General features: G+C 42.1%; 1 protein-coding gene across 9 annotated transcripts in view; it reads right to left on the reverse strand.

Moving 5' to 3' along the window:
• Positions 1–15,410, reverse strand: part of RALGAPA2 (Ral GTPase activating protein catalytic subunit alpha 2) — a 343,889-nt gene that overhangs the window by 268,620 nt on the left and 59,859 nt on the right. For all 9 annotated transcript variants that reach the window (XR_008306232.1, XM_053246348.1, XM_053246346.1 and 6 more), the window contains exons 6-10: positions 13,374–13,551; positions 11,002–11,117; positions 8,931–9,069; positions 4,072–4,271; positions 743–967 (exon numbers count right to left, since the gene is read on the reverse strand). Coding sequence is in view for 8 of the 9 variants with exons in the window: in XM_053246348.1 (XP_053102323.1) it covers positions 743–967; positions 4,072–4,271; positions 8,931–9,069; positions 11,002–11,117; positions 13,374–13,551 (858 nt within the window). In the remaining variant the exon portion in view is untranslated. The remainder of the gene's footprint in view (positions 1–742; positions 968–4,071; positions 4,272–8,930; positions 9,070–11,001; positions 11,118–13,373; positions 13,552–15,410) is intronic.

A 15,410-nucleotide genomic window follows, 5' to 3' on the forward strand; every position in this document is an offset into this window, starting at 1 on the left:
ACATACCCCCCCGCCGCTCTTCCCCCTCTGGCGCTGGTGCTTTTAAAAATCTTCTTGGAGCGGCAGAGTTCCTCCCTGCCGCCCCTGCCCCCGTCGTCGTTCGTCAAGCCTGCAACGGAGAAAAGCTAGCGGCGCGCATGCGTCCTTCGCGGCCCGCACACTCGTCTCCGCCGCTGGCGCGCGCACACCACATGTGTGTGGCATGCGCGCGCCAGCGGTGGAGATGAGCATGTGCGCTGCGAAGGGCGCATGCGCACCGCTAGCTCTTCTCCGTTGCAGGCTTGACGAACGATGACGGGGGCAGGGGCAGCAGGGAGGAACTCTGCCGCCCCAAGAAGATTTTTTAAAGCACCAGTGCTAGAGGGGGAAGAGCGGTGGGGGGGGGTAAGTACTACCACCACCACCCTTAAAGAGAGACTCCCCCGCCCTTCTGAACATCTGGACCGCCGGAATGCCGAACCAGTCCGGAGGTCTTTTCAATTGTGCCCGAACCGAACCATGCACACTACTCAACTCCTGGTGTCGTTAGAATACTGGGGGTGGGGGAGGTGGATTATTATTGCCATCTCCTGCGCAGTATGTGATGATGCCTTCCAGCACCTTCCTATATCACTGCTGCCAGATATAGGAGTTTCCCCATATTCTGGGAATACACACCAGCGGGGATTTGAACCAACAGCCTCCTGCTCTCTAGCCAGGTTACTTCTCCGCTGTGCCATTAGGTGGCTTTAGACATACTTACCTGACGAAATACTTCATTGACAAAGTTGACATAACCTCGTGTAGACAAAAGAATTTGCTGCACCATCTCATACACTGCACGGTGTTGTTCTTCGATGTTACAAAAGCTGGAATTGCTTAACTTCCTTTCATACAGCATGCTATTGTTTGAATGGCTTTTCTCCTGATCAGATGGGACATTGTTCTCCATTTCAGGATTTTTATCTTGTATTGCACCGCCCACCGTCTTCAGTATAAGGGTGGAGAAGGAGGGAGAGAGAAGGGAGATTATGAATTTATGTATGTACCATAATAAGAAAATTTAATCAGGTTCTAATTACTACCAATTAACAGTTGCTAAATGAACCAAATTCAAACAACACAATCACACTCAAATTTAAATTAACCAACATTTGAGATAAAGAACATAGTAGTGAAATATTTTTGGAGAGTAAAATGCATATTTTTCTAATTTACTTATTTCCTTTTTCTGGAGGGTTCACAGAAAAAGAACAGGGAATCAAGCTGAAATTAAAACATTTACTTTAGCAGTTTCACCACTAGACATGCATATTAGATATCCAGTAATAAACAGTAACCATGAAAGCCACAGCTTTTTAAATCAACCGTCAAAAATATCAAAAGCAGCTCTATCTGCACATAAAAAACGGATTCAATCAGTTTGAATAGTTGCATATTTTGGAGGTTAAAAGCATTTCTGGTGGTTGTAATACTACTCTCTTTGAGCTGTGCACCTGATTTGGTGTGTAGGTTCACATCACAGTACTTTGTGACTTTATGTGGAAACACAATTCCCCTTCCCCATTCTGGGCACCAATGTCTATCAAAGTGTAGTTCCTTAAGGGACTGGACAGAGGGCAGTATTGTCTTGCAAATTTTTCTCTAGTAAGTTGATTTAGCTATTGAGAATAGGAGCTGCCCCAATCATCAGTGATGACTGAGTACACAGATGTACTCAGTTCAACTACAGGGTTTTTTTGTCTGTCTGTTTGTTTGTTTGTTTGTTTGTTTGTTTTAAACACAACACTTTACATTCCTAACAATGGTTATAATTTCAAAACTTATCTTGCATGCATACATACAAATGCTGGATCACCTCCAATCCTGCCTGTCCCTTGTACACTAGACAGAGTGTTTGCATTTTGAGAAATATATAGGATACAATCCTTTACTGAGTAGGCACAGAATCTTTGGGCAGAAGGCTATATAAACATGGAATATAACAGAATCATGCTTTCCTATCTCTCAACATGCATGCACAGACACTCAGCGTACTACTGGGAATTGGAGGTCCAATGTTACATGTTACAATGGACCTTTGTAGCTGTATTTCACTCATTAAAATCTTGTGCATTTTGACACTCACTGTTAGCAGTAACTAAATAGGATGCAACTTGTAAGGAACTTTGCTTTAGGAAGAGAAAATAATCCTTGGAACAAATGAACAAAGGAGAAAGGGCTAGATATGGATATAGGTTTTCACAGGCCTCCTTTCCTCTGTAATGATGTGACGAAGTGTCTATGCACATCAAAGCAAGGAGAAGAAACAGAAATTATGCCCTTATGGGGAACCCTTTGCATGTAGAGAAAGGAGCAGGGAAAATATATAAATACATATATGTTCATCCTTTACCTTACAAAAACCCAATGAACACAGCTATAAAGCTGATGCAGGGATTACATGTAGGGTGTAAGGATGTGCACAGAACCACATGCGGGTGGCTCAATGGCAGCAGGGTAGCACTTTAAGGGCAGGGGAGGGTACACTTACCCCTCCCTCCACTTTTCCCCCACTGGCGCCCGCCCAGTATTTCCCAAGTCCTACGTGGCGGCAGCGTATGTCCCTGCCACCCTGTTTGCTCTCCGGCTGGAAGTAGCTGGCGCGCGTGTGCCCAACAGGCGCGCGTGCCTGCCTGACGTAGGGTGAACATTTCCGCCCCCTGCCAAATTAGAAATGGGCAGTACAACTTTTTCAGAGCTTCCTCCAGGCCATTAAAGAAGTACATGCACAATTAGGGCAACAAGAGATCTTTCAAATCATTTTCACTGTACTTATATCTTGAGTAAAGTGGTAGCCTTGCTCAACCATCAATTCTGGGCTTGAGAGAACAGGATAAAATTAGTTTAAGTTGCCATTAGATCGTGGAAAATACTTCCAAGGAGACAAGACAATTGAAAAGTTGTAGAAATTTGCTTTGAAGATCTGGATTAACGTTCAGGGAATCCTGACATAACAACGAACTGGAGTAGAACTTGAGTTGCTATCAAATTAATTATCTCCCAAATTACACATTACTTCTGAGACAATACCAAGAAGTAAACTTTATTATTTCTCGTGTAATGAATATGTTCTTATAATGCAACCTCACTATAAAACAGCACAACTATGAAAAGCAGGTTGCTCACCTGTAACTGATGATCTGATAGTGATCAGTTGACATCCATCAGAATGGGTTCTGCACCTGCACAGAACCCATCCTAATGAATTCAACGGATCATGCCCCAGATAAAAATGTTGCTCACCTGTAACTGATGGTCTGGTAGTGATCTGCTGACATCCATTAGAATGGGTTCAGCGCAAGCACAGAACCCATTCTAATGGATTCAACAGATCACGCCCCAGATAATCTACAATTAACTATATCCTTCCATTCACTCTGGCTAGTATTTCACACATTTTCACAAAAATGCTTGGCCATGGAGGTATCCACAAAGCATTCAGATATTTCCATGTATAAATAAATGGTTTGCTCAAAAGTACATTGAATCTATATATTAGGATCTAGTTACAAGACTATCACTGTCTCACAAACATGTCTCCAAAAAACCAACAGGGGGGGAAGTATTCTAGACCAGTTTAAGCTACATTTGCCTAAATTCACCTATAAAGGTATATTTAAAACATCAGAGAGCCAGGGTGGTGTAATGGTTAGAATGCAGGAGACCCAGGTTCAAATTCCCATTCAGTCTTCAAACTCACTGTGTGACTCTGGGCCAGTCATGTAATCTCTAAGCCTAACCTACCTCACAAGCTTGTTCTGAGGATAAACACAACCATGTAGTCCTTGATGGAAAAGTCATCAAGAAAATGGATGGAAAAGTGGGATATAAATGTGAGTAAATAATAAAATAAAATCCCTTACTAAATAAAAATTTAAGACAATCATTATTCCTAGAAATAAATCCCAAAATACAAAGTATTTAAAATGAGTGAAATATGGTATTGAAAGCCCGTTTAAAAACTACAATTTACTTAATATTGCTTGAGTTATGAAATACTGATTTGATACTTTTTTAGAAATACTAATATAAGAACAATTTAGAACATACTTGAATGATTCTGGGCAGGACTTCTCCTCCATTTTTAGAATTCTGTGTTGCTGTGAAGTACTTCTTTTCCAGAAAAAAGTTTACAAGCCATTTTATAAAGGCTACACGAGCAGCCATGTATGGTATTTTTGTGCTATAAAAGTTTTCATTGTTACAAGTTGCACTAACATATGCTGGTTTGGGTCGGAGGCCAGGGATGTCTGCAAAACACAAAACAGGAAATTCAATTTCTAAAACCCTGACCTTATGAACAAAAGTTTAGGACGTAACCTCTCCACTCAGTGGAAACAATGAAATCAGCTTTCTCAGAGTAAGCAATATCTTTTAATACTTACACAATGTCCAATATTTTTTTAAAAAATAATGATTTAACACTATACACACACAAAACACAAAGATTTGTTTTTCTTCCTCCAGACGGAATGTGCAGAAAAGATCATTGAAACTTAAAAGAAGAGTCACTGTATATCCTAAATAAAACTAAATTGAGAAAATAATTTCACAAATTGGCAAAAGTCAGTCATTGTATTCATAGCATATGACTAGGATTTTTTTATATTAGTGTTTAGTCAGTCATGCAGCATTTTACTTCGTGTTGCTAAGAATATGCATATTTAAGATACAAAATCCAATCAATCAATCAAACTTTTATTATGATCCATGGCCAACACATATCACAATAAAAAGTTACAAAGTGTGCAATCCTAGGTATACATAACTGGGAGTAATTCACACCATCAGTAAGACTTGCTTAGGAATGTAGGAAACTGCCTTCTACCGAGTCGGAACACTGGTCCATCTAGCTCAGTATTGTCTACAGAGACTGGCAGCAGCTTCCCCAAGGTTGTGGGCAGGAGTCTCTCTCAGCCCTATCTTGGAGATGCCAGGGAGGGAACGTGGGACCTCAGATGCTCTTCTCAGAGCAGCCCCATCCCCTAAGGGGAATATCTTACAGAGCTCACACATGTAGTCTTCCATTCAAATGCCAACCAGGGGAAACCCCACTTAGCAAAGAGGACAATTCATGCTTGTTACCACAAGACCAGCTCTCCTCCTTCCAAGTAAGCATTTGAAGAATCTGGCTATAAAACAAATACTGACCCTAACATATTTACTTAGAGCAGAGGTTCTCAAACTGTAGTTTTGGGCCCACAGGGGAGTTGAAAGCAATTTTAAAGGGGGTTAGGAGGGATCTGTCAGGAGTCATCTGATGTCTTCAAGGCATAAGGACGATTAGGGGCAACAGGAAGACAGGAGTTGATAAACTGTAGGTTGCTTACCTCCAACTGCACTTCTTCAAGTGATCACCTGTGCCTGCACACTTCTGGGTTCCTTCTACACCTGCACAGAGCCTTCAGGGACATTCTAAAAAAAATTCCTCCAGATTTTTGGCAGAAGACCCAACCCCTCAAGCATTCACAATGTGAGCATGGCTCTCACTATGTACCTCAGTTCAAAGTGCCACAACTACCTGTTCTTCATGGTCTCTGTGCCCTCCACACTCCTGGAAGATTAGCAAGCTAACCTATCTGGATGATAGGAGCAGCTGACTATGAAAATAATGAGTGCAAGACCACTTGCCCAAAGATTGCATTAGAATGTGACACTTTACAAACAAACAAAGAGGGTTGCGCCCATGTGATAACTCTGCAAAAATCTGAGACAGAAACTCCTCAGGCAAAAGACATGGATGTAGAGACTGTTCTATGCAAATAGAAGGAGAGTGCTCTTTTTATATCCAGAGAGCATAGTGCCCTCTCTTCAATAGAGGAAGGGTATGGGTAATAAACAGGTAGTGCACTGTCTTATGTGGCGTGAAAGCTGCTAACCACTTTGCAAAGAAAGTTCAGAGTACCATCTTTTCAGGATGGAAATGAATATTAGGAGAATTAAAGAATAGGACTCTTGGTTCTCTTATGCTGCATCCTGAAGTGATAGCCACCAAAAATGACATTTTAAGGGAGAGCAATCACAGAACAGACAATGAGTGGTTTGAACAGCTTTCCCATCAACTGGTTAAGACAATGGGTAAATCCCACAAGTGAAGGTTTTTAGGGATGGACAGATGAGTTCCTTCCAAACCTTTGAAAAACCACTCAACAGTTTCATTGGTAAAGTGGGACTTTTAAAGCATGGAACATGGCCAGTATGACTGCCAGGTGGACCCTTAGTGAGGGCAAAGCGAGACCTGCCTCTCTATGATGGTGCAGATAACACAGAACCACGCTGAGCCACTGGAAAGACAGGGAGGTGTTACACACCACTGCAAAGGTATTGAAACATACCCAATTAGCAATCTACTATTTGCGGGTGGATGGTTTTTTGGATGCTTGTAAAATTGTTTGCATTTCAGGGTTTAAAAGTAGCCATTGTCGTATCCTTAAAGTGGTCCAAGTGGAAAATGGCTGTGTCTGGATGGAGTTTTTGACCATAGTGCAACAAAAGTAGATGTGGATTGACAGAAGTTATAGTTTAGTCCCCCAGGATAGTTGCAGTAGGTTGGGATACCACAGCTTGCATGACTACCGAGGGAGATTAGAATGTAAGATGCCTTGTCTCTCTTGATCTTTTGGATAAACCTTGGTAGTAGGATGGAAATAAGTACAGCACATCCTTCTTCCAGGAGCAGAAAAAGGAGCCTCTTTTGCAACCCGCTTGATAGATCAAAGGCCTGTCTTAGTATAAGACAGCTTCCTATCTTCCTATTGGTACCAAAGCAGTCAGTATCGAGAGTTCTGGATTCAAAGGTGGAGCGTCAGTAGATGACTGCATATCTTCAAAATGGGATTGCAGAGATTGTTCCTTCTGTGCTGGGGGGTGTAGTAGCTGACAATGCTCACTCCTACATACTATAAGAGCTCAGAAACAGGAGGCCCAATTTCACCTTGCCTATTTGGTAAACTTTAGGCAATGTTGGCATAATTCAACAATATGCCCCTCACCAAAACAGAGAAAACACTGCTGATGTCCACGAATGGAGGGAAGCTTAGAAGGTACACATCTTGAAAATAATATTGTTGGCCATAAGATGTCTATCTGAGTGAAGAGGTGCTTCTTTCCCAGAGAAGGGGGTGAAGGAGAAGCAGACAAAACAAAACAAAATTTCTATGAAGTAAAGTAAAATGCACAACTCAGAGCAAAAAATTTATTTTAGAGGAAAGGGAAAATAAAAACAAAAAGTAAACAACTTCACTTGGTCTTTTCTCTCCACAGGCAAAGAAAGGTTGAGGTGAAAGACAAAGCGTTCTCAACAGGGCTACAGGTGCAGTGGTCAATGAAGAACTGAGGAGAGTGGCATGAGCTATGCTACATCATGGATGCTCAAGGGGCCAGGGCTCCAGCCAAAAATCCTGAAGAGAAGCTTAGAATGTTCCCTGAGGCTCTGTGCAGGTTCAGAAGTGCTTCTCTCACAAATACTCCTTAGTTTGCTCCAGCCCCAAGTAACACCATAAGATTCCTTTTAATCGTTGCCATTAACTGTTTGTGTGGGTTTTTTAAAATCATATTTATATACCACCCAAAACTTATGTCTCTTGAGAATGGAACTGCTGAGAATGGAAAAAGTGAGAACTCTTAACAATCCTCCTGGGATATACCAGCATTCCAGCAGGCCCTACTGTCAGTTCTCCTAGCAATTCTTTACCTGCTGGAGCACAGAAAAATGACAGCGATTTCTTTATAGCCCTGTGAACAGTGAAGTCACCCTTTTGAGACATTTTTGAGCACAATCCATGTTGTCAGTAACACAATAGCAGTCCACAGCCTGCCAACAGACTGAACAACTCATATTCCAAGTGCAATTCTGTTAGAAACAACTCTTGCTTCCAACAAACAGTAGCACAGCATACTTTCTGACAGGCCTTAAATCCTGTAACAACAAAAACAAAATTTGGAAGCAAGCTTCTGCTGGATTCAACAGAGTTGCTTATACATAGCCATGTATGAATAAGCAAGGTGTCCCATCCCATTGCTGGATAAAGGTAAAGTGTGCTGTCAGTTTGATTTCAGCTCCTGGAGCCCACAGAGCCCTGTGCTTTTCTTTTGGTAGAATACAGAGGGTGTTTACCATTGCCACCTCTCACGCTGTATGAGATGATGCCTTTCAGCATCTTCCTATATCGCTGCTGCCCAATATAGTACCAGAGGGGATTCGAACCGGCAAAATTCTGCTTGTTAGTCAAACATTTCCCTGCTGCGCCATTAGGTGGCTAGGTTATGCAAAAGTTGGCGAGTGGGGGGAGGGACTCTCATCCAGCAACTAGCAGTATGAAAAGTGTTACTACAGTGGAGAAAGCTGTGCCAAGGGGCAGAGCACCCTTTCTCAGGCCATGCTAAGGTAGGAATGCTTTAGGATCTGTTTTAGAATGGGTGCCTGCAGCTTCTTGCAGCAGCAGAACAGTGTCATTTTGCTTGAAATAGGCCCTACATTTCTGAAACGCATATTTGACAATAATATTATGCATCTGTATAAAATTTTCAGCATTCAAGGAGCTTCATATACGTTATATTGTTTCAAACCTGATGATAATCCTGTAAAGTAGGTCAGTATTGTATCATTACCACATTATTGGGGGAGGGGGGTTGAAACTGAAAGAATAGTGACCTGCCTAAGGTCACCTAGTGAATAACCTGCCATTTCCATGGTTTTCTGGATCAGGGTGAATGTGTTTAGATTCAGGTTGTTAAGTTGGAACTGAGTAATGTGTAGCTTGGCAAAAAGAAAATATGTTCAGATTTGTGTAAAGAGGCAAATTTAAACCTTGATAATTAAAACATTTCTTCTGCAGCATAAACAGAAAAAACAAGCACAGGTTGTTTTGTACATTATTCAAACAACTGAAAATGAAGTAATTACTTACCAAGCACAGGTTTATACAGGTTGGTTAGTCTTGTAAAAGATGGAAATAAATGCGGAAGATAATACTTTCTGAACAAGGCAAAGAGAAATTTAAAACCAGTATCATGGTTCTCCTTATTCTTCCATTCCAAGCTTGCAGCCTTCACCAGAATTAAGAAAGAAGTTTCACAAAAATTGAAAAAGACCTCCAATGAAACATTCACATGCACATTATTATTTAATTCCATTTCTATTACCACCTATCTAGGGTGATAACAATTCAACACACATAAAACATTGCCTGATGAAACTCTAGAGAAAGTCACTGAAAACTCCACTCTGTGTGGACATTCAGACTTGATAAACAATTGGTACACACTAGAGATGTGCAAATCAATTCGAGTTGAATTGATCTGAGCTTGAATCAGGGTGATTCGAGTGACTCAAACTCAAATTGAATTGCCCCTAAAATAAATGGCCTGATTCAAGTTCAAATCAAATCAGCCCTGATTCAAGCTTGACTAACTCAAAGACTGGAGTTGCAAGCACCATTTGGAGGGCTGTTTTTCACTTGCTGATTGGCTTCAGAACTCCTTGCTTCTTGGTTGGCTTGTTATTATTCAAATCAAGTGTAGTCATAGGCAACGGTTCTCCCATTGGCTGGGGGGAGGGAGTAGGGAGGCGGAGGCCAAAGGAGAGATTTTCAAAATGTATTTAAGGGGCTGCTAATGGAGGCAGACAGACAGATCCATTTGTGCCTCAAGAGAGAAGGATAATCAGAGAAAGACTGCAGCAGCGGTGGCGGCAGCGAGAGCAGAGTGGTGGTGGTCTGGGCCAACCCTGCCTGCCTGGTCCAGTGAGTGGAGAAAGACACAGAGAATGTGTGCTGGCTTATCTGCCTCTCTCTTTTTAAAAATTTCTTTTATTTGCAGTTGTTTTTATTTTCTTTTTCTAATTTTTTTTAAAATTGTATCAGCAGCCCCCAGTTGCTTTAATTGGGTGCTGCTTGGAATTTTTTTAAACTTAAATTTCTTATTGCTGCTTGTAGCCAGCCCCCAGTGGCCTTAACTGGGGTGCTGTGCTGGTTCCCCCTCCCATCTATTTTTTAAAAAATTGCACCTGCAACCCCAGTGGCTTTAACTGGGTGCTGCTTTGAACTTTTTCCCCTTCTGTGCATTTTTCCTTCTTGCTTGTAGCCCCCAGTGGCTTTAATAACTGGGGTGCTGTGCTACCCCCCTTTCCCTTTTGCATCCCCAAGCTGCATCTTTATTGCTGCCGTCTGTGTGCCTACTGGTGTGTTCTAGCTGGTGCCCAGCCTGCCAGGCACTCTGTGTTTCCCTTTTATTTTCTGTGTGTTGTTGTTGTTGTTTTGCTAGTTTGGATGGATGGGTGTTGTCTGGCTGGTGCTCATCTCCCCTCCCCCCAGCTTTTGAGTCCTGGTGCCTGCTTGGCCCAGAGTGCCTCCAAGAGCAACACCTGGCAGGCTCCAGCTGAAGAAACCAGAACAGAAGCCCCCAGCTCAAGACACCAGAAGGTGAGAGCCTCCCCCCACCCAGGTCAGGTTATTAGAGTTCTTTAAATAGGGCCTAGCTAGGGGAAGGGAGGGATTAGATAGTAGTAGAACAAGAGGGGTTTGTTTGGGTTAGACAAATCACAGTAATACTATGATCTTTGCCTTCCCTTCCCTTCAACTTGCCCCATTGTTGCTCAGTCCCCTTAAAAAAAAGCCCCCCCCAAGCCCGCAGTGCAGCCACCTATGGCAGCTGAGGTAGAAGTAGTAAGGAGATCCTCCCGTCAAGGAAGAAGCTCTTCTTCCTGTGGCAGCAGAGGAGGAGGTGTCATCAGCTGCTAGCCCAGCCAGATCACTCTCTCCATCTTCCCCCTCATGGGATCACTATCCAGATCAGTAAATATCCCAGGCTTCAAATTACAGATGCATTCCCCTCAAAAACAACATAAACAACATACAACATGGCTGTTTTGCATTATGGTATGAAATTGTAAGCTTGTGCCTCTTAAATACTACGTGGCAAGTAAATGTATGATTAAGTTAACTGATGGTAATTAAAGAGATTTGCAAGATTTATGCTCACCTGGATAACCATATATTTTAACAATATCTGAAGAAAGTAGCAAGTAGGGTCCTCAGCAATCTTTTCACCAGAAGCATGTGGTAAAAGTGGGGCTATTTCCTCAGGAAAAATCTTTGCTAAAGCAGAAAGAGAAATGGATACTTTGGGTCAAGCTCGTTATTAAGAAACACATAGTTTGGACTCCCGGTTTTTTAAAGTTAAATAGGGGCAATGGAAGGGAAAAATAAGAATCAAGACCATGATGCACAGGGAGTGATTATTTAACCCTTTCCCATTTTGTTCCTAATGAAAATTACACCCCCAAAGCTATTAGCCCTGGGAGGGAAGCTTCCAGTGGCGCCAATGGAAACTTTGGGAATCTGACAGGAAAGAGTTAAAGGCCTCCTTCTGTGTGCCACAGCCCAGATCTCGGTAAGCAGCCCATCTCCCTGCAGTTGCTATTTTACTTTTTAAAAACACCCACCCACAAGAATGATGTCTGTATTTAACATAACTTCTAGTTTGTGCAAGATTTCACACACAGTGACATAAGCACCTGAAATTTATTCATAATATAAATTGTACTAGACTAAGAGTCCATCACCCACTAGAGTTAACTGTCAATAGGTGCACTTGCTAATTATATTGCATCCACAACCAAGATCACATTTAAGCTTCTACCACATCTCTCCCCCGCTCTAATATTGTGTATGTATATACACCCACATACTGTATTTTTCATTACAAGCTCTATATCCAATTAGCACCAGAACTTTAGAACTCAGCCTAGTGATCAACTAGAACAGAGCAGTCCAGCAGTGCTATATTTGTGGGACTGGCTTGCAATACCACCAGCTACTCAGAAGCTACACAAAGATACCAGTTCAAAATGGCCTTCAAAAAACAGCCACACAATTGACATTGAAGGACTGCACCTTACATCAAGCATGTGAATGGGAATAGGATATACTCCACATGAGAGGGAGGACTATCTAATCTAAATAAATAAACTATTTTGGGAAATAAGAGATAAAAGGATACAGGAAGATATGGTTACTACAACCAGCAACAGTCTGCCTGATTTAGCACAGTCCCCGTGAAAACTACTGGCCTGAATAGTCTAATCTAGAGAGAGAATACAATTTGACACATTCTATCTTTCTACAAAGATGTATGAAAGTTAGAGCTACAATATATAGTTAATTGAGGTAACTGGTTAAAAACATTTTGACTGACTAAAAAGTACCCCAAATAATTGAGGAATAAACTTTAAAAATTATTTTTAAAACAACTGAGGGCCTTCAACAAAATACTGTAGAATAACTAAAGCCTCTCCCTGGAGTGTTCCTGTTCAGAGTTCCAGCCCACCTGGAACATAAGCTTTGTTGTGCTATTTTGGGGTTCATGGCTGGGGGTGTGAAGGGGGTAGAAACAGGATGTAGGAGAGGAAAAGCACCTTTTTGCTTTCTCACTCCCCTAAAAACTTCACATGCTATGCTATGTAGTGCTAAAGGGCTAGATTCAGGGTTTCCTGCTAGCCCTGAATTAAAGGGCTTTATTACTATATAGCAAGAGGGGAAGTTTCTAAAATGTCCCTTTTCCTTTCCTAGTGATTATATACTACTACAGATACTAGGACTAGGAAGAACTAGATTCAAATCTTCCCACTTAGCAATGAAATTCACTGGGTGACTTTGGGTCAGTCAACCGCACAGGTTGTTTAAGGTTAAACAGGAGGGGGAGAGAACAGGAGGGGGAGAGAACAATGTGTGTCACCCTAAGCAACTTGGAGAAAGTCTGGGGTACAAGTATAATAGGATGGGAGTACATATGGGGTGAGGATTGGGGTACAAATGCAAACAACTAGGTGGGGGTGATCATGTGAGGTGATCAGCAGGAGCTAGGTAGGGCAGTGCCATCCTTTTCTCACATACTCAGCACTTTTAACAAGGTAGGAGGGAAATCTGTTCTACTTATTTCTTCTCTCACACAGTCACTCCCCTCTTCTCCTACCTATTTGTTTGCTCGAACACGGCTGAAATTTGGGGGCACACAGAGCTCCAAAATTGGATAAGACAAGTGTCCTATCCAATTACTGACTGTGTTAACTATTCTACTGTCTTAGAAAAAGCAGATCTTCCAATGAAACAGAGAAGGGAGAATATCTCCTCTAAGATTATTCCTGCTATAATGTGTGTGTATTATCTAAAATAGAAGTATGTTTCCTTTTAAAATACTGTTTTTCTCATATGCAGATTTATGCAGATTTAATCAATTAAAATTTATGTGATCAAATAAGATCTATTTGCTAGGATGGAAGCCTTACTAATATCTCATCAGTAATATTTTCCTCCAGAAATTTGTGGGGAAATCTGGTAAGAGCAAAATCTAACCATCTGGCAGACTGGGAGGAGCACTAAGGAGGGTATCCAGTGTACATGGACCTCTTGAGGACATCACGGCAGGGAAACCAGGTACAAGGCAAGCAAATGTTAACAGTTGCTCTTCTGCACAATTTGTCTGGAGAGCTTGCAGCCAGAGGAGAAATAACCTGATTCCTTCACATCTTATCTAGAAAGGAAACACAGTTTTAGAAAAGATATATAGATATAAGTTTATTCGGTCATTGACCAGCAAAATTTAGAAAGTATAATACCGAAAAAATAAGAAATTGCCTCACTATATTGATAAAATGCTTAATTTTTATTGCCTTAACATGAAAGGGTATCACAGCACAAAACCAGAATATCTCTTGTTTATCAATGAGCCATGACAGTGCTTATGCTCCTCCTTTTTACACATTACATTGTTTTTCTTGATTGCTTGTTCAATATTTATAAAATGAAGTGCGATGACATCAATTACTTGCTTCCTATCAATGGTTAATTTTACTTGACAATTGATGTTCAACCTCAAGTTACAGTTCCCTCACAAGATATCATTGACTGTATGATATCTAGATTACATGTTTTTGCATGCCTACCAGTTTGAGATCAATTGTGCATTAAGAGTGTGCACAGACCGAGGTTCATGGTCCAGCCTGAATTCGGACTGAACCTTGGCTCTGCGAACCAGTCCACCCCAACTGTGGTTCGAGTCTGGTGGTTCGAGGGCTGGTGAGGAAGGCACCAGCGAGCCGTACCTTTACAAGTAAATAAGCAGGTCCTTACCGGCTTTACCACCACTCCAGGAAGCTTCCTGATGTGGTGGCGCGGTCAGTTCCACCACAGTAGGAAGCTGCCTGGAGTGGTGATAAAGCCAGTAAAGACCTGCTTATTTAATTTTTAATGTGCTACTCACCACCTGTCCTCACAGCACCATCATCACCAGCCCTTGAATTGCATTTGGGCTGACCTGGGCAGGACCGGTTCATGGAACCAAGGTTCAGTCCGAATCACGAACCTTGGTCCGTGCACACCCCTATCATGCACTATGAAAAGTGCTATAGAAGGGAGAATATATTTCCAGGTTATGATAACCTTGTGGAAGCAAGCATCAATTGCCCCCTTTGCTAAGCAGGGTTTACCTTAGCTTGCATTTGAATGGGATATGAAATGTGAGCACTGTAACATATTTCGCCTACTGGATGGAGCCACTCTGGGAAGAGTATCTGCATGCTTACATACAGAAGGTTCCAAGTTCCCTCCTGGCACCTCCAAGATAGGGCTGAGAGAGACTCCTGCTTGTAACCTTGGAGAAACCACTGTGTAGATAATACTGAGCTAGATGGGCCAGTGGTCTGACTCGGCATAAGGCTGCTTCCTATGTAACCAGGGTTTTTCATTATGCCTGAATCAAACTATGGTTTGTACTATCCTCCAAACTATGGTTTGAATAATGTTTGCAAACCACAGTTTGGAGGTTAGCGCTAACCAGTTAGCATGATTCAGATGTCATGGCACACTATGGCCCCACTTGCACATAATGCCAAACCAGAGTTGAATGGGGCAGAGGTTGGAATTAACATAGTCCCAAATGCGTGAATCTGCGATTTTGCAGCAAAAGCAACCTGAAGTTTTCCTTGCCAAGCTCCAAATTTGAACCTTCGGTTTGTAGTGAATTTCGCTGCTCCAGTCTGAGGTTTGACGGCAGCAGCATTATGTCCAAATGCAGATTCCGCCATAACTGGGGTTTCGCTCTGTTTCTGGAACCAAAATCATAGAGAGAGTGGCCCAGACTCACCCAGAAACGCACCCACTCTGTCTGTTGCGCTTCTCATTGTCTGCCTCTCCCAAGAACTTGCAACTGCTGTGAAGGAGCAGTCCAAGCAGTCCCCCTGCCAGTCCAGTTGTCCACTGACACATATCCATGTTTGGTTTTGCCTGGTACGGCCACCTACTTTCCAGGGATCACTAATAATGGGGGGCTCTCCTCTATCATGATTCCCCGTGGGGGCCAATCTGCACATGCTGCAACACCGGTCCAATCCT

The sequence above is a fragment of the Hemicordylus capensis genome, chromosome 4 (genome assembly GCF_027244095.1).
Source record: "Hemicordylus capensis ecotype Gifberg chromosome 4, rHemCap1.1.pri, whole genome shotgun sequence".
Lineage (NCBI taxonomy): Eukaryota > Metazoa > Chordata > Lepidosauria > Squamata > Cordylidae > Hemicordylus > Hemicordylus capensis.